This window comes from Lagopus leucura, unplaced genomic scaffold, assembly GCF_019238085.1.
Source record: "Lagopus leucura isolate 7727_CA_CO unplaced genomic scaffold, USGS_WTPT01 Super-Scaffold_100043, whole genome shotgun sequence".
NCBI lineage: Eukaryota > Metazoa > Chordata > Aves > Galliformes > Phasianidae > Lagopus > Lagopus leucura.
The window spans coordinates 3,484,430-3,509,810 of NW_024962290.1; the positions used below are offsets into that span (position 1 = coordinate 3,484,430).

A 25,381-nucleotide genomic window follows, 5' to 3' on the forward strand; every position below is an offset into this window, starting at 1 on the left:
AATGAGGAGCCTTCTGCCTTTCCTGCTTGGAAACATAACTCTGAGTGCTGCTCAGCAGCTGAGAAAGAGCCCGAAGAGGATGGATGGGGGCAGCAGCTTGCATGGAAATGTTGGGTTTTCCTCCTGGAAATGTGGGGGTTTTCTCCTTCCATGCAAAGCAGCTGTGTGAGTACAGCTGGGCTGGAAGAGCACAGATCCTGTGCCTTCCATCCTCACTGTGCTCCCAGCTTCCCCCCCTTCCATCCCTAACCTTGCTGTCAGCTTTGAGGTCACGACCTCCATTATTAAACTCCCAGCCAGCATTAAAGATTTACGACTTCACGAAAGGTAAGTAGCAAAAAGTTAATTATTCCTAATAGACCAGGCTTCTCTCTGGCGGAGGCAGGATGCTCAGAGCGTGAATTACCCCAGCAACCTCCCCAATAAAATATTGATTTAAAAAAGTTGGTTCATTATAAATATTACAGCAGTGATGAGGCTTTGCCTCGTCCCGGTGCAGCGACACGGATGCTCTGTGCTGGACAAGGGCTGAACCATGGATGCCAATGCCTACCTGATAAATCTTTAATTGAAATTGAAGGGAAAGGTGAGCCTCACTGGTATGGAGAGAACAGTAAATATTTAACAGGGGAATCGCACAGCATTAAGGGAAAGTGGGGAGAAGAGTGATAAGTGGCACCTATAGGACGTTAAATCAGGATAGAGCAGCCAAGGAGATGAATTAAACATCCCCCATCAGCAGGGCAGGCCTCAGACCCAAAGTGAGAGCTTGCAGCTGTTGGATGGATAGGACCCAAACCATCAGAGAGTGATGGGAACTCAATGCACGTGCAGAATCCAGGCACAGGAGGATGGATGAGCATTCCCACCGTGATGCACAGCCATGCAGTCACCAATTCCCTGCACAGGGTTAATAGCTGAGGATGTGCTGCCCACCTAACGAATGGGCCACGCTCCTTGTGCTCAGTGCTAGCAGGGCTGATTGATGGCACAGTGCTCATGGGCAGTGTTTTAAGCCGCATCCAGGGTTATTTTTTTGTTTCTTTATGGTTTAAAGGCCCGTCTACAACATTTCATTTCCAGGTAGGAGGAGAAAATACAATTTTCCAAGCAAGGGTCAGCGATAAGAGTGCTGTCAGGATGAAGTGAGTGCTGCTTTATGCCAAGTGAGAGGAACAGCTGGAGCTGGAAGGGCTGTCAGTGTGGGTTACAATCCTCTGCTAATGGCAATAATGAGACTATTGTAGCAAGTTAGCTCGCTTGCTCTTGTATTCTTCTTTGTGGTATTGATTTTAAAGAGAACACCGTTTCCAAACAAAATAATAACACCTAGCACTTGTAAAGCTGCTCCCACGCTCGCAGCAATATGCAAACGTTTATGTGCCACTTCAAGCATCCCACTAAATCACTCTGGGAAATGTCCTTCCTGATCTACTGCTGGGTGCACAGGGGGTACTGCAGTGCCAGGATGGTTTAATGCAGACTTTGCCACTACTCCAGAGCCAGGTGACTCTTTGTCCAGTGTGCTGCTCTGTCACATGGATTGCATTCCAGAGGGCTTTTGTTCAGAGGGTTCCCTATTGCTGACACCTGGGCCACTGACACTGCCCCCAAACCACTGCTTTCCTACAAAAGATGAGGCTGAAGGACTTCAGAGAGCAGCAGCCACGCAGGAGCAGCCTTGCTATATGGCATGCTGCTGTAAAAACAAAGCCTTCATTTCCTGCTTACCTCTTCCCCACTGAACCGCATCCCACTTGCACCTATGAGGATGAAATGCCAGCTCTGCACTGTTGTTTCCCACAGGAGATGAACGGCCACCTCGTTTCAGCATTTCACACCCCACCAGCCCTCCCAGTTAAGCTGAACTCTGAGCTGAGCAATTCCATCTTGCTCCAATACATTTTGTTAGAAATGGGAGGATTTGTTCAGCCTGCCAAGCTCTGCAGGATGGACACAGATGCTCTGTAACAGCCTCCTTCCCTACCCAGCCTGGTGGAAACATCTGGCCAGCTGCACACATACAGGAAGGCTCCCAGAGGAGTGATGCAATCGTTCCTTCTCAGGGAGGGCTCCTCTTGCACGGAGTGCACAAAGCAGCACTGCATCACCTCGTTCATCTGGGACCTGCAGAAGGAAGGGAATTGCTTCAGAAGCTGATGAGTGTTTTAATGTTCTGCTCCACGGGATCTGCTTCGTGCAGCTCCTGTGCTTTGGAACATGTTGGGATTGGTTGGTTTTGCTGGCAGGGTGCAAAGTAAGGTTACTTTGAGAGAAGACAGCAGGGGCAGAACCAGGAACTTCCCTGCAGGCTTCAAGATTCGCAGGGGTTACCAGCAAACCTAATTACTGCTTCTACAGCTGCTACAGGGCAGAACAGGAATGGCTGCTGGGTGCAAACCAGCTGCCTGCCAACAGGTGATCCTGGACTCCAGCCCTCCCCAAAGCTGCTCAGAGAAATACAGCCAGGAGCAAGCAGGGGGCTGCACAGGAGCCACACAGCAGGTAGCGTTGTGTCAGGGATGGGGAAAGCAGCTCTCCTTTCTCCTGTTCTGATGCCACAGGTGGAGTTTTATTGTTTTCCTACAATGCAGTCAAGATGCTTATTATGAAGCAACATCTCCTCCTTGGCAAGCTGCTAGTGATCAATCGCTGCAGGGCGTACGTGGTGCTGCTTTCCAACACAAAAGAGCAGAGCGTGTTCATCTGTCTTCCTCCTGAGTACGTGCAGCCTGCTGGTCTCCAACCAGCCCCATAAACCAAGAGGAAACGAAGGCAAGCTGAATCCCAACTGCAGGACCCCCACTGCCCAACGCAACCTATTTATGCCAGCATTAAAGGTTTGCTGTGCACAGCCCAGAGGCGAGGAGCTGAGTGCTGCAAGGAAGCTACCAGCATCCTGCTTCAGCAGCAGCAGCAGCAGGCGGGTGCCCTCTAGTGAGCTGCACGGCCTGGGAGCTGCAGGAGGGGTGGCAGTGGGACTGGGAGCTGCTCCAGCTCCTAAACCACACAGCAAGTACTTCCACAGGTAGGCTAAGCCAACCCCACGCTACCATGGCTGCAGACAAATCATGCAGTAGAACCTCCCCTCCACCTGCAGCATGGGGAGGGCTGGCAGGTCTCTGCCTCCCCGTGAAGACAAACATACAAAGAGCACAGGTGACTCGTCTGGTAACGGGCCTTTACTTAAAGCTTTCCCCAAAAGGCAGCATGAATGGAAAAAAATTGACCTACATCGTCAAGAGAATGATGTGCTTTATTTAATTAAACTCATTAGGCGCAGGACACAAAAACAGGCCATCCATTCCGTGCTACGTGCCTTTTATAAATAGTGCAAACTATTCAGTCGTTCAGTGAGAGCTCCTGCTTGTGCTGACTGTGGGGGTGGGTAACAGATACAGTTTCTCTTAAGAAAAACAGATTCAGGCACCGTCGTGCTATGGAGAGCGGGCAGGAGAACACACTTGGCACAACAAGAGGTCTTTACTATCTTGGCCAGAGGTAAAACACACTCCTGCCTTCTTCATGCATCCTTCTGGACCAATCCTCAAAGGTGGTTGTGCCTTATATGAAACAGAGATGATGAAGCTGTTGCAGAGCTCAGCAGCCACGTGCTGCTGAAGCGCCTGCTTGGAGCAGCAGGATGTGGTGTTGGCACACACACGTGGGCAGGAGATGCACACAACCAGGGTAAAAGCCCAGAAAAACAGGGCTGCAATCACAATAGCTATCTGTATTCATATGATCAAGTGCAGAGAGCAAGGTGCAGAGGTGTTAAAGCAGCTTGTGGCTGATGAGCAGCTGGCTACAGAGTGGCCTCGCTTACTTTCAAAGGAGCAGGGAAAATGCCAGCCATTTTGGATAGGTAACAACAACAACAAAGATTTCTGGAGCTGGAAAGCTGCTGCCTGGAGGTGATCTGTTGTCCTGGAGCTGCTCCAAGCACACGCTGCTCATCACCCCCACACCACCTGCAGATGTCCTTCTTGATCCTGAACAAACAGCCTTGCAGCACCTCCTTTTCGAGGATCCTGATGCTCCTTGCAGGTGTTCAGATGCAACAAGATTCAGGGAATGTCTTCCACCTCACACAACACACCAGGACAAAGGCTCTTCTTCCATCACTTAACCGCACTGTCTCCACCGAAGGCCTCTAATGAGAGCATTTCTCTTCTTCCAGATGAGGAAGACAAAGCTCAGAACAGGCAAAAGCAAGCTACCCCACTGGGTTTCCAAGCCCTCTGTTCTCACATCGTTTCCATTTGTCCAACAGCCACTTTTTTTCTGCCAAGACTTTCTCAGTATCAGCTACAATCAACGCTGGATGCAGAAGGATGGAGAGGACATTGGCAAGCTGTACCATGGTTTCCATCACACACCTTAATGAGTGCACCTTAATAAATACAATGCAATGCAGAGGCAGAAAGTTCATTAATGTCTTCAAGGAAAGGCCCAGCACTCAGAAGAAACAAGCACTCTGAGGGCTGCTCCAAATGTTCAACCTCGGTCACAGCTTTGGCAATGATAAATTCAGCTAAATTATGTAGCTCAGCAGAGGAGGGACAGACAACTGAGCAAACTGCTGGTAAGGGAGCTGCAGCAGCAAGCAAAAGTCACTGGGAGAAACTACACAGAGGCACTTAAACTGGGAAGACCTGCAGGATTGAATGCAGTGCGTGCAGCTGCAGCTGTCAAGACAGAGGGAAGGTGAATACGTGGATTCACACTGCAGAGCACTGCACAGATCCATGGATCCCACGCTCTGTTTAAATACCCATGGAAGAAGTGCACTGGTTCCAGAGCTAAATGGCACCAGAACTTCTGGCTGAAAAGCAGAGGGATCTCATGAATGAAGCCCAGCATGGGAGCACACTGAGATGTCAGCAGGTCCCTGGGGACCAGCAGCCAGTGAAGAGCACAGAAGCCTTTCTGATCAGACAGCTGAAAGGCAGCTGTGCTCAGCCCTTCCTAAAACAGACAGGCAGCAACACTGCTAAGCTCACCCACAGACCACCTCTGCCATATTGCACTTCATAGGAAAATCACGCTAAGAGAGGAGCTGCTCTGCACAACGAGATGCCAGGGATGATTTCAGAGAACATGAGCTCACAATGCCCACCTCCAACAAAAAGCACAGGTGGAAAAGGAAACTAATAGCACCGTATGGCCAACATCCCACGGCACTGCAAAGGAAATATTACAACCCAGTGCTCTGAGCTACTTCTTCAACCCACACCTCCAGCCTGCACTCCCTGCATGTCACCTGAAGAGCAGCTTTCTGAATCCCACCTCATTCAGCCTCAGTTAAAGCAATAAAACATTCTTCTTCCCTCTTTCTCCCTCACTACAACCCTCCCACCCACCTTAGCCACAACCCAGGCACCCCAGCTCCACTTGCACTGCAATAGCTTATTCTTTTAGAGAAAGGAAGACCAACTGTAATGTTGTTAGACATCATGAGCACTACTTCAGTTAAAAAGAATGAAGAACTTGGCAAATGCATGTTGTAAACAACGTGGTCACACTCAAGGAAAAGTCACAGATCAGAATATCGTGACTCTAAAGCTTATCCCACAGATTCGATTTCTTTATCACCCCCTGCAACGTGGACAATTTTAATTTCACAACAGAAGCTGCATAGAGATCTCAGGAGGGTTTTGGTAAGGATATTCAACCGACTGCAGGAACCTACACTCTCCTGATATTTGTTTGGTCAACACAAGTTGCTTTTTAGTGCAGCTACCAATTCGGTAAAGCTGCTTTTAGCAAAATATTTTGTTCTCAGAAGCAACTGGGGGGGGACAGTTGCTGAATTCACAGTATTCAGAAGTGCTGCAGTGCCACAATGCACACTGCCCAAGCTCCTTAAAAAAAGGAAAAACCATCTGAAGATGGAAGCAACTACAGGGCAGGAACTCCCTTCTGATTCAAGGAGATAACGCTGCTGAGCTTAGCGTGACTAAAGTGCATCACCTGCATTGAACAGCCCTTCTGTTAGGGGAGCAAGAAGTACATTTTTCCACACGGACTGACTCCCATGTACTCAGATAGTGCAGCAAATGTCAGACAGTTATCCTCTTACACAACACGGCTGTAAATAACAGCCAACAATAACAGCCTCAGTAAGAACCAACATGGAAATAATCACAATACTCTGTAAAATATAAAATTGATCTGACTTCTGGCAGTGACTGCATATAGCACCTACTCCAATATCGTTGCACAGAAACAACTTTGACATCAGAGATTGCTGGGACCTTCAGCCAGGCAGGCGTTGGGGCCTTCCATTGCACACCTGCTAGGACTGGACCAGCACAAGGAGTGTGAAAAACAACTGGGAGGCAGCCTAGAGAAGCTCTGAGTTCTAAAAGCTACCTTCTTTTCTTCTATCTGCAGAACACTTCCCAGATTGGAGAGGGAATCGTGCAGAAGATGACAAAGCAGGGTGCATCCTACATGCTGGACTGAATTCAAATGCCTGTATACTGAAAGATAGAGGGGAAGGCACTACTGCTACAGGATACAGGCCTTCAAAGCACTGAAGAACAAGCTGAGAGCTGCCTCCCCCCCACCTCTCGGCTCACATTAGAGAATCCAGAATAGACAGATGGCAAGACTGTTTGCTAACGTTACATTTTAAATAAAGACTTGGAAAACTGAAAGTTACGCTCAGCACTTTCTCCCACAGCACCATCTTCTCCCTTTGACTCTGCAGTACTCTGCCCTGTCCAGAACGTACAGAGGGGAAAGCTGGAAGAGGAACAGGATCTCAGAGCACCCTAAATGCCTGCAGGCAGCTCTCTGGGGGCCTCAAGGCTTTACACCCCTAGAATTCCTCCCTGCTTCTGGACTGCACCCACCTGCCTTCCGCTTATGAGAGCACAGGTCCTCTCCATGGGGTAACACTCTGAACACAAAGCATCAGGGAAACAAGAGGAGGAAGAGCTGAGCACTCTAGCATACAATCTCAGAAAAGAGTAAGACATGTTGAAACTGCAAGTCCTAACTGAGTTTTAACAAACAGCAGAGCAAACACGGGTAGCTTTCAAGGACAGACAGAACAAATGTGCTGAAACAGATTTGAAGCATTAAATCACAGGGTAAAAAAAAAAATATCAGCAGAGAAAACTCAAAAGAGCGAACACGAAACAGAGCCCACAGACTAACCAGCTGCAATCAGTGCTTTGCAGGACTGTTTTTATCCCCAAAAAGGCCTGTATCCTGTTTGCAAAGCCAGATAACACGAAGTGATGCATCTTCTAGACTGACCTGATGAAACGAAGCAGTGGTGAAAGTTGCACTGGTGCTACGAGCAAAGAGCTGCTATGATTTAATCCAGTTGGCACACCAGATTCTGAGCTAACACTGGACAGGCTTCAACAAAGCTATAAAGCTGACACAGAAGTGTACTTAAATGGAAAAAAAAAAAAGAAAGAATCAATACAAATGAAAAGATCTAATAACAAAGCACAGTGTAACACCCCATTCTTCTGCCAACTGGCACATGACCTGAGATAGCTACAAATTACAAGCTTGAGAGGACTTATTTCAAGTCTGGGTGCAAAGGATTTTCACTTTATCTAACACACATTAAAAAAAAAGAAAAAAAGAAAAAAAAGGGATGATTGGAAACCTGCCTATTTACTTCTCACTGCCTTCATGAGAACTGATCCTTGGAGAAATGGCTTATGAAAATCCCAACCCTCTTCACCTACCCCTCTCTCCCATCCTTCCCACACCACACTCTTCCCTTATAAGACACTGCACAGTGTCTGACTTCCTGGAGAACACTCCAACAGCCAAAGTCATAACTCCAAAACTTGCTTTCTGCAAGGATCAGTTATCAGAACAGAGAAGCCTTCTGAAACTACTGAACTCAATTTAAAAGATTTGGATAATTTCAAAGCTAGGGCATCGATACCAACACTCTGGTCCCTCCCCACTCCTAACAGGCATTCATTTAAGCACATAGCAGAAATGGTCACTGCTTGACATGACATACAGGGTTGACTTCTGTGTTCTTGGTCAGTTTGGAATCTTAACTGTCTTTGGTATTCATGCTCCGAGCTCTGAAGTTAGGGTTTGCGTAGAGTGCAAGAAAATGTGTGTGCTATCCTTCAGCAGAGAAGGCCTGAAGAGGCACAACTACCCCATAAAGATTCTAATCACCATCTCAATGTCCTTCCTGCACACTGGGCAAGGTGATCTCTTTTTCTTCAGCATCTTTGCACACTTGAAACAGGCCACAAGGTGAGCAGTCCTGCCATGGACAATATTCCCATCTCGCGGTCTGTGATGGCACAGGAAGCAAGGATTCAGTAACTTTTTTATACTCTCTAAAGACTGTATTTCTTCCTCCTTTTTACGCTCAGTGAAACGCAACAGAGAGTCCCTGCTTTCACATTCTCGTGCCAAATCCAAGGACTCAATAGAGCCGCAGGGATCTCCGTGTGATTTGTTTTCTACCACACACATGTCTTTAGGTGGGCCAACTGGAGCAGAAACAGTCCTTCGGCAATCCGGGACATCTATCCCTTCATCACTGTTTTCATTTTGCATAGCATCAATGTTGGACAGAGAAAGAGAATGAGTGAGTTTGGGACAATCTGAGTACCAGTCCTTCCGTAAGGCCCAGCAGCGGTAACAGTACCGTTTGCCTGGAGAGTTAAACTTCTTGCATTTGGTGCATTGCCAGCAGTCCTGAAGAATGATTGGGGCAGACAAAAACAGCAGTTAGTGCATTCTTGCTAACAGTTCTTCTCCTCAACAAAGGAAAAGCAGCAAAAAAGCTTCATCAAGATAGGATGCTACTACTGAGGCTTGCAGATGCACGATTCAATTATCAGCACCTCAGAAAGCCTAAGAATTTTACTACTCTGTGCATTCTAAAAATGCAGGTCTCTCCTTAAGCATTAAATTTGTCCTTCCTTTCTCCCAGCCTGTGGAAGAATACAGTGTTCTCAAGCTGTGCAGTTTATTGAACTCAAGATTAGAGCTCCTGCAATCAGCTAGGAGTACATCTGCCAGACTCCATAATCATTCAGCATCTGTTGAATGTGCACAACTGACAGTAGCTTACTTGGTTACCCCAAAAAGCAAGGGCAAGAGCTATGACTCAGCTGCCCTATGCCAGGGACACTCTAATGCTTCTCCTACTGCAAGAAGGAGCTGTAGAAGCTGGGAGAGCAGTTTTCCTAAGTACAGGTAGGGCTGCAGCATACTCCAAAGCAAGGAACTCTGACCCAAGGGATGCCTACCTCAGAAGCAGCTTCTGTATCTGTGTCGTCGCTTAAACACTGGGAATCCTCAAAGTCATGCAAACATGCATCCTCAGTCACCTGGGAAAAGTAGAAATGCTGTCAGAAGAGCTGCAACAACCTGTACTTATGATGTGCCTAACTGTACAGCAAAACGAAAATGATGATATAATCACCATGAGAATTAATTCACAGAAGTGAATGAAAAGTCATTTTGTGTATTTTATCTATTCCATATATTGTTGATAACTTGCACTGAGCTGGTTTACAGTCAGATTTTCCTGTGATGAATTCATCTCTCTCTCTAATGCACACACACACAGAAAAAAAAGAAATTACACCAACGCAGACACAAATACTTGAGTGTTCCTACTAAATTCCATGAATCATGAGCTGAATTACTTTGACACACATCTGATTAATTCCTCTTATGACAAACCTAATTAAAACCTCAGGTTGGCCAGTAATTTTAAACTCATTCTGTGCCTGGAAAATACACACATTTAAACTGAAACCCAGAATGACTAGAAGGAAAGCTATCACTCTGTGTATGAAATGGTGACAGCCTTTTCTAACACAAATTTGGATGGCTACAGACTTAGCTCCTCACGTGTTAACGCAGCACTGAAAGGCTGGGGAAAAACAAAGGATTCTGCACTTCATTGAGGCCAACTGGTGGCACACACACGTGGTGCCTGCTTGAAAAGGTACCTTTTTGTCACCTTCCTTCACTTCCTCGCAGTCAGCTGTTTCTATTTTGACTGCAGTGTTGGTCTGATCCAAGGGACTTTCATTGAGGAACCACAAATCATCAGTAGTATCTGAAACAATGGCAGTGTCTACATCCTGTTGGAGAAGAAATAGAAGAGACCACTTAGAGCTCAGGGCATCAACAGCAGGAGGACCAGCACTGCAGCCACAGCCACAGGGAATGCCTCTCCCTTTTTCCTTCCAGGCCCTGGGCTGCTTCTCCAGTCATGCCTAGGAGAGAAAGGGGCAGGGCACTACTCTCACAAAGACACCCCTGGTGGCGAGCAGCACGATGCTCATTGCCCTTGCAAGCTGGCCATACAGCAGCTGTCCACCACGGTATCAACATCTGCACTGAGCAACAACTTTCAACACAGGGAAGGGGCACCTACTGCAATACCATCAAAGCTCTGGAGTGCAGAAGGGCCTCCTGCAGATAACAGAGTGCCTTGTTTATTTCAGAACACTATAAAGGTTAACCAACCACCTGATGTGAAAGGCTGGGACTGGAACACAGAAGGGAGAGGCTGAAAATCCTGAAGCGGGAAGGGACGAGAAAGGACAATAACATTATTGGAAAGCAAAAGAGGAGAGGAAGAGAATACAGTGCACCTCTTTAAAATGTCTACACACCTGGTTAGTCTGAATATCTGTTGATCCATTACTTCTGGACTTGTAATTGCTTCTGAGGTTGCCTAAAAACCACCATGGAAGACCAGCTACATCCCATTCCTCAAACACTAGGTCCAGTTTAGGCTTCTTGCTTTTAGAGAGGTTTTCTATTAAGTCTTTGTCTGTAAGAGCCAAGTAGAATCTAAGTCATGCCACACCTACATCATTAAAGAGACTAACAGAGACAAATTTGGCCCCATCTGACTTGAGAAACCTTTCTTCCACTGTCTTACAGCCAGAGTTACTGCTAGGAGCTTTGAAGTTTGTGGGAGTGTACTGAGATGATCTGCCACACAACTGCACTGGTGCATCTACCCGAGTGAATCTGGCATAACAGTCAGCACACAGCCAAGAGGTCAAAGCAGCATCCCAGAGCTCCCAGCTGTCTATAACTGCACGTGTTTTCTATTTAGCATTACCATCTTTTTAAGAAGAATACACAAACACGAATCCTCCCTTCACAACTCTACCCAAAACAACACTGAGTAGATTGATTTCTTGCAGTGCTTGAGATGTAGAAAGAACCGGTTTGAATGTTGTTCAAATTTCAAATGATGGGAGCTCCTGAATTCCCAAACCAGGGTCAAATCAGCAAATGGAAAGGTAAAAATCTATCCTCTATAACTCCCTGCTTCAGTCTCCTTATCAGCACATGCAGTTTAGCCTCCAATCCTCAACTCAGAGGTCTAAGTTTCAAGATAACCTTGAAACAAACCCTCCTCACTGCTGAGAGCTTCAAAGGCACCAACAAGGACTGCTTCTACCTCCTCTGCACATGCAGCCAAGAAAATATTTACTGCTCTCACTTTATCCAGAAATACCCACACATTGCAAAGATGATCTGTTTTTACAAATTAAGTTCCTTGATGTGAGAACAATCTGTGAGCAGAAGGTGGAAAAAACAGGAAAACTGTTTCCATAACATCAGAAATCCATGACTGAACCAGCAAGAAAACTCCAGACATTAAAACAAAGGAAATGTCTAAACATGAAGGAGCTGTATGACACTTAAGGTGGATAGAAAAAAAATAGCCATTGTTACTCATACTCCTGATTGGTTTGCAGGTAATGACTGCAGACAGCTCAGGCTGCGTTCTGTGTAATCAGAGGAGAGGGTCCCTTGGGAAGACAAACAGATACAAGTCTAATTTCAGCATTTACAATACCCTTCAGCAAGGTCTGCAAGATTTTTGATGGCACTGGTTAGTGACAGTTGTGCTTTTGGGGCTTAACCTGCCAATTTACTCAGTGTTTATTTTTGAGACAAAGTATCTAAGCTAGAAAGCACTCCTATCATGAAGTACGCTTGGCAGACGTTTGCACTTCTCTCAATCTTTGCCATAAAATGATGAGCTTTAAAGACTATATTCCACAACAGGTTTTTATTAACCTCCCAACACCCTCCTCCAGCTGTTTCCTGATACAAAGCTCAACGTGCCATGCTGGAGAAGGAGCAGAAGTGCTCGTACAGCCTGTTACCATGGAAAAGCTGGCACTCACCTTCATAATTCTCACATGTGTGCTCTGAGGTAGACACAGCAGATGCATTGCTTTCATCCTCCATGATGACAGTGTCAGAACCTTCCTTTGGGCTAAACTGCATGAAGGAAAAAGCAGATGTTAGCCCACCAGAGCTTATAGAGACAAGGGGATGTAGCACTTCCATTCTGAGTCACCAGCTGCAGTACAACGCCAAAAAGACAAGAAGATAAATAGAGGTTTCTGAACAAAAGCTACACACTGTTAACCCTCTAGGAACACTAATGCATCTGTAATCAGCACAAACAACACACTTGCAACCCAGGAAAAATCTTAAGACTGGCAAAAAGTCCAAAAGTTGCCATCTTAAATGCAGTAAAACTGTGGTTCTCTGGCCCCCAGTCTGAACAGACAACTCCCAGATCAGTTTAACCTTAATCCCAAAATACACCTGAGCTAAATTAGAACGTGCAAAGATTTTTCCTAGGTTTCAGATTCCATCTGAAAGCTTCTGAGAACAATCCTCCTAAACACAAAACTCGTCCACGCTTTTTAGAATGCTGAATGATTTGGCAATTCCTACTCAGAGAGGAAACGTGGGAAAAGGGGAAAGACATGAAAAGAACAGAGCAGGCTGGAGGAACTGAGGACTAGAAGTGCTACACCCCAGAGAAACGCGCTCAGAGACTGGCACTCTGTTATGGTGAGAACAGAGAAGGGTCGCTCTGTCCCTGCTGTGTGGACTCCAAGAACTTTTCAGGAAGGTGAGAACCTAGCAGCCAAGCAGCACAAAGTTCTGGCAGTCCACCATGCACAGGTACAGAGAAGGGGCACTCTGTACAACAAAAGAAACCACCACGCAGTGGGTTTACCTTCAGCTGGTCTTGGCTTGGCTTATCGACGCTCTGATCCTTTGCGAGATTCTGTGCAGCATCTAGATAGCAGGTAAAACAAAAGAAAAAACCTTCCCTGGTAATAACCATTCTCACAACACAGAGGGTCTTCAGCAAGCAACCAACGACCCAGGCTTGGCAGACCTCTAGGCAATCCTTTAGGAAAGCAGAGCCCTTTCTTCCTTAGAGAGATGGCCACTTCCTAGAGAAGCATTGCTCTATGGCACTCCCCAGGCTTTGCTAGGCACATATGGAGGAAATTTTAAAGGCCAGCCTAACTAAATAGCAATAACAGTCTACAGAGTCTTTCTACATAACAGAAGAGCTGTATTTAGGATATCTACTCTCTGAAAAGGTGAGAGGATGGCTCCTGCTTTCTCCCATTTCAGTTCAGCAGAGAAATTCCCTGCAGAATGCCAGGGAGGCACCAACAATCTGATTTGCACTGAGTCATGGCACTGAAAACTGCACCTTGCAGGCAGAAAAGTGGACCATGAAGGGATAACACACAGGACCACAAAACGATGTGGCTCTATGCACTGATTTGTTCAGGTTTTTTGTTTGCTTTCATCCCCACACAACTTCCTAGTGGCCATTAAGGATTTCACACCTGCAGGAAAAAAGAAGCCAGTTGGCTCATCCATCATTGCTTTGTCTCCACTGTGGCATTAGAAGGGAAGCACTGCCCTTCTAACACTGCATGACATGTACTAGTCCTGAACACTGTGTGAAAATGCACTGCATGCACTGGAAGGCTTCCTTATTCAAAGCTAATATATATGAGGAACTGAACACAAAACGTCTTTGAAGTGAGGTAGCATTCCTACATACCCCTCATGTGATTCATGTTAAAAGTGACAGCCAAGTAAGGCTAGCATCTGATGAAGAGCACTGTGTCAGAGCTTAATCTTTATTAACAAGATGTACTGCAGTCACTGCTCTTCCTACAAGCCCACTTGGAAGAAGTGGGCAGGATAATCTGCAAAAGTGATGTTCTGATGAGTACTGGTTTGGCAAGTGAATACAAGCTGCTAATATAAAACATGATGGCCTCTTTAAGCCCTACAGCACTTTCAGCTACTTCTGTTGCAACAAAGGGAAGAACAATACCAAGAGTCATCCTGCCTACTACGTAGTTGGCCTGGTCTGCCAAGCTTGTTTCGCATCATAGTCACACAGATACACACGCACACATGGTGGTTAAACCAAATGATCATCACACCAAAGGAACAGCACTTCCTTTGGCAGGTTTGGCAATAGTTACAGCACGACTGGACAACACATGCACACCCAGCCACACGTGCACAGCCACATGCAAACACCAAGTAGGAGGGAACAGGGTAGCAGAGGAGAGTGTTTCGTTGGGATCCTTTGCTCTTCATACACTGCTTACAGGTAAAAGGCCAAGGAACTACCAGCAAAGGAAACTGCACTCACACAGTTATTCTGCAGCTAAGCCTTTAGATCAGTCTGCTTAGGAAGGTTCTAAATAGAAAGGAAAGGAGGTGGACCCCACAGGCACCAATACATGGCTCAAAACAGACATCAACAGTTCAGGGCCATGTCTCCTCAAGTTCTGCATTTGCTTCAACACGTGTGTGCAAAAACAGACTAAGCACTTATGAAGAACTAAGCCCACATTATCTGCTTAGAGAGCCTGGAAAGCAAAACACGAGACTTCACAACCTTCCTGCTACAGCTGACTCCTGATCTGCAAACTTGTGGCTTCAGTAAGTTAATTTCACCCGAAGGTGATGAGTTGTACCATGGGAGCCATCACCTGAGATTAACTTCAGAATAAACTGATGTAATAGATTGTATCCCTCACAAGCCAAAGAACTGCAGCCTTTAAACATGCAGGATTTGAGTAAAGTCCAGCCCTCTTTGGCTTGCAGAACTAGGTTAGGCTTCCAGCATTCTTTACGCTCACTCTCAAGACTATTAAAGCATAAAATGAGGCAAGAGAGAGAAGTCACAGAATGTCACAAAACTGACAAAAGAGTGAGCAATCAATAAAAATTGGGATGAGATGCTTCAGCTATGTTGATTTGGGTATCCACAGTATTTTATCTGCTGCTTTGAGGTTTGACCACTGGTTAAAAGCAGCTGTATTACTCAACCAGCTGATTGATTTCATACCACAGCTACTGATGCTGCACACACACAAACAGAACACACTCAAAGTGACTCTTGTCAAAGCCTTCATCAGCAGTTTGTTCCAGCTTCAGAAACATTTCTCTTCTCTGAATATCATTACTTACCCAAGTTACATCAACACTTTATTGAATATACTTGCCCATACTGTGAAAAACCTACCTGTCATGGCAGCAGAAGTAAGGTTCCGTTTCAACATGTCATAGACTGGGCTGTGGAAAAGAAGGAGGTGGTGAATATAATCACAGCAGCAAACAGCATTACCCTGTCAAATCAGTGGCAGAAATTCTCATTTATTATCCCCATAGAGATGCTGGGATCTGCAGTGCATTTTCTCCACTCCTGAATCTGGTTCAGAACACTCCTGAGGGATGCAGATTTTAGCATGAACCTGAGACCAACTGGCTGAGAAGATACAGAAATAAAAGGGAAGATGTCGCCTCCAACAGGTTGCTGTCTGGACCATTCAGAACCAGCTCTTCAAAACAAGAGCTAAACTCAAACTTGTCAAATGCATTAGCAAAAAGCCACAGAGCTGGGCACTTGGCACTCATTTATGTGACTGCAAATAGGAACAGTGTCACCAAGGGTCTCTCACTCAGCAATCTCCACAATACAGCGTGTGCTAAAGGTTACTTTTTCTTACCTTGGATCTTTTACGGAGAAGCTCTCCAGCCCCAGCAATTCTCCCAGCTGATCTCCTCCACAATACACCATGTGTTGCTGCCTTTTGTCATACAGCTGCCTCACCATGATATACTGTCCTAGGTAATGCATAACCTGTGGAATTGTAACATCTCATTAGCCACATCTGCAGCTGAAACCAAAGACTCTGGAAATTTGTGTTAGTTTACGGTATATGTTATGGTATATGTTATAGTTTATGGTATTTGCTTCCTACTCACTGTAAGCTGAATAGCACCTGCTTGTTCTGCATTTCTGCCACCCACCAGTGTCTCAAACAAGGAAGCTTTACCACATTGCTTAAGGCTTGCAACTAACAGGACAGAAAACAGTAGTTCCCCCTGCTACTCCAATTTAAAAAGAAATGCCAGCTACAGCGAGGAGGACAAGAGGAGAAAAAGTGTGTTTAGCCCAATACAGGCCAAGTTCCACCCCCATTACCCACCAAAGTGACCCTCCTGAATGATAGCAAATGCCACCAAAATGATGCTAACAGCACCCCAATTGCTGCAGAAAAACTGACTGAGCTGAGTTAAAATGTTAATCCGTACAAGCAACCTGCATTTAATACTGAACTGCCCCCATTTAAAGCATTCAATTTGTTTTTGCAAAACTTTGTGGAAGCTAAACAAGTTATTTAAATGCATAAGTGTTTCAAATAAGTCACAGAGCTCTGCGGGAATATCTGACACATTCATAATGAAAAACCACTGCATTTAATTCTTTCCAGACAGGCTACTCTCGTAAATCACAGCCAGTGTCATTTTTTTAATCTTGTACACATATTGCATTTTAATCTAAAAATAAATGAATTTGCAGGGTCTCTCAGGTTTAGCTGACAAGCAAGTTCAAAAGGAACTTAAAAGTATCAACTAGCATCCAATTTTTAAGGCTCTCATGCACCAAGTAAGACAATTGAACAGCATCTCCTACTCTCTCTCAGGCAGGAGACTATTTATTCCATCTTTTCTTTCTCCAAAGCAGTTTCTGATTATATTTCTTCCTCCTTTCTCAGTTCTTTCAAAGGTTCCTGACAATTAACCACCAATTAAATCCCAACAGCCCTATGGGTACAGAATCCCTGCTCCGCAGGTAGGGCCTCCAAGTACAGGAGAATCAAGAGCCAGTCCCAAATCCTTCCAAAAACCAAAACCAAGCCACCATCCACCAAGCAGAGGCACACAGGACAGGCACACTTTCAGTGCTTAGAAACTGAGCCCACCTCCTTCAGGGTGAAGGTTTCACCTTGGGCACCTGCAGCCTGCAGAATCTTCAAAAGAGGGAGTTTGGGTCGCACCTGAAACACAAAGCACAGATTTTTGTTTGAAGGATGAGAAGCAATGAGAGAAAGAATGTGAGCCCAGCATGAATGCCTGCAGATCTCAGTTGCTCAAGCTGCCTGAGGCCGCCACACTGTGCAGAGACAACTGTGCTATGAGATGGAGGTCATAGGGAAACATGGCTTGCCTTAGGCTAACCTGCTGAGAGCTGATACTCTTTAACAAGGAATCTGCATGGTCAAATGCTTGAAGAGAAGCTAAAAGGTCTGAAAATCAGCACCATCACTGTGACTCAGGTGCAGGGCAAAAAAGTAATAAAGGAACTTGGGCAGACAGATCCAAAGGCTTTAATCACTCACATTGCTCAATTAACTTTGATGTCATCCATCATGTGAGGAAAGATAGGAAACTCAGGCCCTTGGTATGGAGGCCTGGGCAGTGACTAATCAAACACAGTCATGTACTCAGGAGCAACCATGGGGCATCCCATATACTGAAACATAAGTTCAGCAAGGCTGATTGCCCTCAAACAGTGCAGAGAACAGACTGAACGTGCTCTGTACAGACCTCAGGAGGGATGTATTTATTAGGATCCATGAAGAGGCACCTAGTAATAAGACTACGTCAAAGACAATGTGTGGTTAATTAACACCAAGGATCAGAATCTGTGCTTTCTGTAGATTTCAGTCAATAAACAAAACCTTCACTAGGTAATGTGTAAAGCACCCTGAGAACAATGCAACTGCACCACAACCCCTTGAGGTTTCACCCACACTCCCAAGCAGCTTTGAGTAGCACATGAGACAGATGCTATATAAAACTACAGTGAGTTTTATATAGCTGCTTCCCCCTCCACTCTGTGTGCTCCACAAGAATTTTAATCATTCGTAGGAGAGCCTCACCCTCCTAAAAGATGTCAGAAAGCCCACGCTGCTCTGCCAGGAAGCTGAATGCTACAGAATGGTGCACAATATTGTATGCTAATGTACACATCTCCCACTCTGAATCGCTTCCTGCCCTCCTTCTTTGTCTCTCAGGTGCTAAAACAGCAAGATATTTCAATCTGTCACTGGAAAAAACACCCAGTTCTTAGCACACAACGTTCACTGCTGGCTTCTTTATACTTTGACAAGGCTCTCAAGGCATGCAATCTGTGCAGGTGAAGACCTTCACCTCCCAGTCAAATGGGTTCACCTGGGCCTCATACACACCTCTCCTTTCTGCCTATATAAATGCAGCTGCAATACTTATTCCCTTCCCTTGCAACCCTGTATTTCCTCAGCAGCCAGATTTAGCTGCAGCACTGTTTTCACAAGTTTTAGTTGCTTGTCACAAGTGTAATTTGTCACTCAGCTATTGGGCAGCATATTTGCAAGGCTTTTGTTCCACTGTTTAAGTGCCATAAAAAATTATTTCCTACTGCAAGCATAGCTGGTCTCCCTGCTTTCCCATTACTGTGACTGTTAGATATATTTTCAAGCTCAGATAAAGGCTTGTGGCTGGACATGAGTTGTTCTTTCCCAGAACCAGCATGTTTACTTGGAAAAAGCTGAGCACAACACAGCAATTGCTTGTATCAGCATACGGTTTTCAATAAGATAAATTATGTATTTGCACTCATTCATTTCTCTAATGACCACTCTCAAATAGATTTTGAAATAACTGCTCACGCATCTCCTTTTGATTAAAGAAGCAACCTAGTTAGCTTGATCCATGCAAAATGAGCCCTCAGCTGTTACAGTGCAGCCAAAACAGAACTGTTAGTTCGGAAACTGTTGGCCATCAATATTTTCACAACAATATCAGAGCCTATTTATGTGCTTTTTTCAAGCAAAGTGGTTTGAATAAATAAGCAGATACATAAACTGCACAGGGCTTGGCTGCATTTCAACGCTTCAGGAATTGCCTCAAATGGGAGGATCTTTAACACGCCATCCGTTTACTTTCACTCCTGCCCATTCCCTTCATATTTTGGAGATGCCCTGCACAAGTGAAGTGGATCTGGAAGGGAAACAGTTGATTTTAGATCAGGTTTCTCTAGCCACTCTTTGCAGCGTGTTTCCTCTTCGACTGGCTGTCAGCATGCTGTGTCACAGCCAAACCACACGCCTGCCACGTTGCCCTTGGCTTGCAGCTGCTTCTTGCAGGGACACCCTAAGAAGAAGCAGTGACACGAGTGCTGCATGTTCAGTGCTGACCTCAAAACGAGCCCTGGGGATGCGGTACTGACTGAAGAAAGTTTAACATACAAAGCCATAATGCTTCAATGCAGCTGTCACAAGTCGTCTAGCATTAGGAGCAATGCCTGCATATGGATTTCTTCAAGTAAAGCTCCAATACAAAAACGTGCGTTATGCATTTTCTTCTATGGTCCAATTTATCTGCTTTCTCCCTTCTATTCCCTTTAAAACACTCATAAATCTCTGATCTGCTGAAAGCTAACAGAAATCTTCAGGATAAAAGCCATATTCCATCATGCTAAATTCTTCCTACCTAAATGTCATTAGAGAGTTTTGATTTAATGGAAGAAGTGGAAGCTTTAGTGAGGAGAAAGCAATGAAGATAAGTGGGGGAGATAATTACCTGGTTAGCTTGTCCAAGGGTGATTCTGCAGGCGTTCTCAGCTGCTGGATGCTGGGCAGAGCTTGAAGATGTCATTGTGGCAGTGATGAGCTGTTTATGGTACAAACCTGTAAATGAGAAGTTTCATGTACCAGTTAAGCCAAGAAACCTGGTCTTGAGTTTAATCACTTCCACTTCTTAGAAGTTTCAGGAAGTCAGTGTTTAAAAATAGCCCTGCACACATATCTAAAACGATGATCATGTTGCTGTGCCCCCACAGCTGCTCTTTTAAAACAGAGCTGCCTCAGTGCCCAACCAACAGCTGGGTGGGAGCTGGGACAGCTCTGCAGGCACTGGGGCTGCTGTGGCACTGAGGATGCAGGGTGGCTGGGTGAGGAACCTGGATCTGCCAGCTGGGGGCAAACTGCAGCTCTGCACCACGCCATCAGCAAATTCTTAACGTGCTGAGGCCCTGGAGTCACAGGGGGAGAAAGCAGAAGCTGAGTCACAATAACCCCAAGGGAAATCTTTACAGGAGAGTAACCCCCCCAGCAGCCAACACTGATGGCAGTGATCAGCACGTTCCCCACCTGCTTTTTCAAGAGAAAATCTGTTCAAGCTGCTGCAGCCTTCACCCCAAATGACCAGATGTAGGCTATAAATGAACGAGCTTAACAGCATTACTGGCTGAGCAGGTGAAGTGATCCCTTCTTGGAAAGGAACAAAAGGGGAAGTCCTGCAGCTATTTGAATGTGTCAGGCCCTATCAGTTTCAGTATCCACCCAGAGAGCCCAGCTCCATAAGCACAATGATTGGTAATGACTCAGACTCTCAGCACAGCTCGGTACAATCTGCCCCATGCAAAGCAGGTTCAAAACCTTCTCTATATTTAAAGAGAAAGGACAGTGTAAATTAACCACCTACTGAACGAAAGGAGATTGAACCTGCTAGAGAAAGAGCTGAAGTCCTGACCTCTTATTCTCACACAGCATCACCTCAGCTCTAGAGCATGCACCGACTCAGCACCAATGCTGTTCTTACAATGAATTCTCCATTGCAACGTTGATCTGGTTGCTTTCTCCTTAAGGCATTAATAAAACAAATCCTATAGCTGACTCTTGCTGACATTCTGGCAGAGCAGGAGATGAACTAAATAGCAAAGCCTGGCTCCTGAACTTGCCTACACAGATTGAAATGTTGCTTTTAAGATGGTGGATGACAAAACAGACCAAACACCCATCTAGCAGGCAGAGCTAACACTTCAACAAGCAAAATGTTTTAAAGCATTCTCAAGTCAATATCCAGAGTGACACAGTCAGGATACTGCCCACCTGCCACTGCCCATCTACTGAGAGATGCTGTGACCTTGCAAAAGGCTGCTGCTATTCCTCACACCATTGCATTTCTCAGAAATAAAGCACTGCCAGGAACAAAATCATCCCTAAAGATCAAGCATCTCTAAATAAAGCGTGATTAATGCACCTCAAATCCAAGCTGGGCACATAATGCTGGGAGTCACCACATGTAGGTATAACTTTAGTGACTTAATACCTAAAACCACTGCCAGCCTTACATTTCTCCCCACTCCATAATGCCACACGTGCTGCAACACAAGCCACCCACAGAACCCATTACACTGCACTTTGAACTGCAGCTCCACTCACCAGCCTTGAACTTCCCTGCTCCAAGTCCCCCCCTGTGCCTCTGCTCCTGACGAGAGCTGTGAGCACTCTGCAAGAGCCTGGCTGAGCTCCCTGCCAGCTGCAGCTAAATGCATCAGCTTTGGGTGGCAGCTGCAGGAGGTGTGAAAAGCAGGCAAAAGAGGAGAGAACGGCGGGTTTCCCCTCCACCCTGCATTCCTGGAAAGAGATTCTGCTCCTCCAGGTTACACCTCAGTTACTGTCTTCAAGTTTTAACTGCTTCAGTACTGCCTGTATGAGGAAGGCAGACAAGTCATCATCTTGCCTCCAGACTTCACAGGCAAACTGTATTTTTTAGTAAGCTTGACTCTTAGCACTGACTTGTAGTAGCAGCTTTCTTTTAATTAAGCTAAATGAGCATGCAAGCTCTAAGACATGCCCAGGCTGCAGATACCCACAAGAATGATGGAAGCAGCCACCAGTTGCTCTGCCCAGCACCGTCAGGACAGAAAACCTCACTGCCTCCCCTGCTGGGGCTGGCCAGAAAGAAACATCGTCAGTTCCTCCACAACCTCCCCTCCAGCTGAATCCACTTCTTACATGCCACATATTTACCCCGCGATGCTGAAGGCGTCCAGACAAGTCTGTAGACAACAAAGTAGCAGTGAACTTAATGTTGTTCTGCTCTACAGCTTCAGAGCCACATGTGTAACAGACGCTGGTCCCCACAGACCAAAGCCTTGGAACAAATCATGAATCACAAAGTAGTCATGAAGTAACGGGTGGTTTTTTTTTTCCATCTGAACGCTTTATATGGTCATGCACACTACAGGAACAAGCTGCCTGCCCATTTTGTGAGTAAAAGTTCCTGAAAGAGATCAGGACCCCATGAGATCACAGCTTATTTGATGCTCACACAAAGCGAAGCTTCAGACAAAGAGCTTAACTAAGAGACCCACATGTGGGTGCAGGCTTTGGGAGCATGGATGTTTTCTGGCACTGCCTGTAAAGTTGAAGCTCTAATTCTATTTCGGTTTGCTTTAAGTCTGTCAAGCAATAATGCAGTTTCTATCTACTGCAAAGTCAAAAGAGCAGCAAGGGGCATAAAGAAGACATGATGCTGTCTGGTGGATCTACAGCCTCAGTCATAGCTCATTTCAACACTGGGCTAATGCCTGACTTTGAATTCTTGTTCCCAGTTACCACCCTTCTTCCTGCTTTCAAATAAAGCACAACTTCTACAAAAACAGAATAAACTCACCACGTGTTCACTATCAGATATAGAGAAACTGCAGAGAGAAGAGTCCAAGCAAGCACTAATCTGACAACTGAGTCACAGTCAATTAGGTTTGGTCCTATCAGTGAGTTTTCATGCCTGCCCACCTACCAGCCAGCTGGCTAAAAAGAGCTTTACTGCTCCTTGTAAAACACACCCTGCCCATCTTTAGCCCATCGCTGCTGCTTTTCTTTGCACCACACATTGCACCTGATTGCATCTCTGAGCTCCCATCGAGTCCACCCATCTCCTCTGGGAGAGCTGCAAGGCATCGCCCAAGGAAACATCAAGAGGTACCTTTGCAGTGCCTTTTTGCAGGTATTTGTCTTCCTGAGTGCAGTGCTGGGGGGCTCTGGCTCATTGCTTTGATATTGGCTTGCATTCAATTAGGAAAAGCATCCAGAGAAACGCTCAGCTTCACAATGGAGAACTCCCTTAATGCATTACTTATGGTAGCTAAAGGCAGGGCTACTATTTTTAACGTTCACTTGAAACTCCAGCTTCAAAACATCCTTTTTGGAAACTGCTCTGGACTACAATCCAAATCCAGCAACAACAACAAAGCCTGAATTTCCCCTAATAAGAGTCTCATTGCTGAGATGTCGCACCTTCATTGTGTGCTCTCACCTTAAGATCTGCCCACAGCCCACCAAAATACCCCAACCTTTGATGAACGTGAGCAGTTATCAAGTACAAATGTTATGCAATGCTATTTCATTACAAAACCAGTTAAAGAGGAGGAAAAACAAAACTGATTGTCTCAATTATAAATGAATGCTGGCAAACGGCTCTGCAAATCTCCCTAAATCAGCTGCTGCTGACAGCTTTGTCACTGGTGATGTCTGGAACCCTGCAGCAGCTCTACCCCACCGCACACACTGTTTCCATTAACCTCCATTTTAACATATTACATTGTATTCGTTTCTTCTTCCTAGGCTACTTTTCTCAAATAGTGCTTTAAGGGGGCGTCAAATCAATATCACAATTTTAACACAAAGATGAAGCAAGTCAGATAATTAAAAAAGCTTCTCCTGCACCAGATAGTGGCTATATAATACCCTGACATCACTATGCTAAGAGTTCCTGTCACAGCACAGATACAGTGTTAAGCACTTCAGAATATAAGCGAAACTGAAGCTAATCACCTAAACCTATTTTTCTTACAGCAGTGAAAAGCCCTTAATTTAATCCTATCTTCTAGCTGCATATGTTTGCCTGAGGAGCTTGCACAGAGCTGAACATCTGGGGGCTTTTGTAATACTCTTATAAAAGAGTTACTAAACACATAAGCATTCACTGCAAGTCTGTTTGCCACACACAGCCCTCAACACAGCCCTGAAGACACGAGCACTCAGTACATAAACTGCAACCTCTTTCCATCAGCGTTTACCACCCAGTCTCCCAGTGCTAAGTGCAATGCAGGGCAGAGCTGGGCGACCCTCCAGACCCACCTGGCAGCAGCAGCAGCCCCAGCACCCTGCTTGGAGCATTGCTGTGACACAGAGCTGCTGGGCAGCGTGGCATAAACAAATACCAAAGCAGATGTAAGTGTAACCTGTAACAACGCTGTTTCATTGGCCAGTCTTGTCACCCTTTCTCCAACATAGTTTATCATTTGCATCTATTAAACTCCGCTGCCATCAAACCCAAGACCCAGTTTTTCACCCTTGCTTTTAACCCAGTGACCTGCAGCCCTTCTGGCTGCAAGCCAGGGCTGACAACCCTAAAAAATAGGGCTCATCTAAAGTTCATCTTGTGTAATAATTGCAAAACATCGCTCATCTGCTCTTTGAGTTATTCGCGCTCTCTGAAAACACTTCTTTCTTGTTAATACAGCTCCTAGAACCACTGCTTCAACAGTTACACTGCTGAAGGCTTTGGCCCTGGAAAAGCATGGTACGGCTTGAGGCTAATGATGTGAAGGCTTCAGCACGGTACAAGCAGACCCAGCCTCCTCCCCTTGTAGCCAGGCTGCCACACGCTCCTCTGAGATGCCGACCGTGCTGCTAAAGGACCAAAGTCACAGATAACCACGAGCTGTGAGAGAGTTTAGAGAGGAAAAAGCGAGCAATAACGCAGAGGTGCACCACAAAGCAGCACTTCTCACATCTCCCTCACGGCTGCAACAGAAGGCTGGAGCTCGCTGTGAGCTCACGTCAGCTGTCAGCCAGCAGGAGGACCCCTTCCAGCCTTCAGCACAACACGCGATCAGAACGACGCTGAAGTTTGGAAACTTCATTTTCTCCCCGGGCACCACGTGGGGATCGCAGCTCTGCCCCCAGCGGCCAACGGCCCGGCCTGCGGCTCCCGCCCCCCCCCCCCGGGGGCGGCTCCCCCCCCCCCCACAGAGGCCGCCCACCCACTCCAGGCCTCGCTCTCCGTTTCCCCGCACCCTCTCGGACCCCGCAGCCTCCCCCGGTGCTGGCAGCGGCGAAGCTCACCCTACAGCTGCTCCATGGGCCCCAGGTGGCCCGGGCTAGGGGGAAACCCCCCTACACCCCCCGCGGGCTGCGCTCCTCCATCTTAGCGGGGCCTCGGCCGCCACTTCCCCTCGGAGTCAACATGGCTGCGGGGTGGCTTCCGTGCGGCGCCCGGCACGGCGCGGCCGTATCATGGAGCATACCGGAAATGCTCTGCTAGAGTGGACGGAATCCGCGCCTGCTCCCTGCTGTGGAAGACCGCCCTGGAGGACCGCGCTGTTGGGCTGACCTCGTGTCCCGCTGAGCGCCATGTA

At 46.2% G+C, this 25,381-nt stretch overlaps 1 protein-coding gene across 2 annotated transcripts; it reads right to left on the bottom strand.

The window, feature by feature from the left end:
• Positions 1–3,238: 3,238 nt before the first annotated feature.
• MDM4 (MDM4 regulator of p53) lies at positions 3,239–25,230 on the bottom strand. Of its 2 annotated transcripts, none has more exons than XM_042884185.1 (11): positions 25,089–25,230; positions 19,753–19,859; positions 17,112–17,186; positions 15,852–15,985; positions 15,368–15,417; positions 13,031–13,092; positions 12,180–12,276; positions 10,641–10,801; positions 9,969–10,103; positions 9,258–9,338; positions 3,239–8,700 (listed from the first exon to the last, which is right to left on the bottom strand). In XM_042884185.1, the coding sequence occupies exons 2-11, from the start codon at positions 19,825–19,827 to the stop codon at positions 8,146–8,148; spliced, it is 1,425 nt and encodes a 474-aa protein (XP_042740119.1). In that variant the 5' UTR covers positions 19,828–19,859; positions 25,089–25,230; the 3' UTR covers positions 3,239–8,145. The 2 variants fall into 2 exon arrangements, with proteins under 2 accessions (XP_042740119.1, XP_042740120.1); XM_042884186.1 differs by lacking the exon at positions 25,089–25,230 and adding an exon at positions 21,987–22,007.
• Positions 25,231–25,381: the final 151 nt, after the last annotated feature.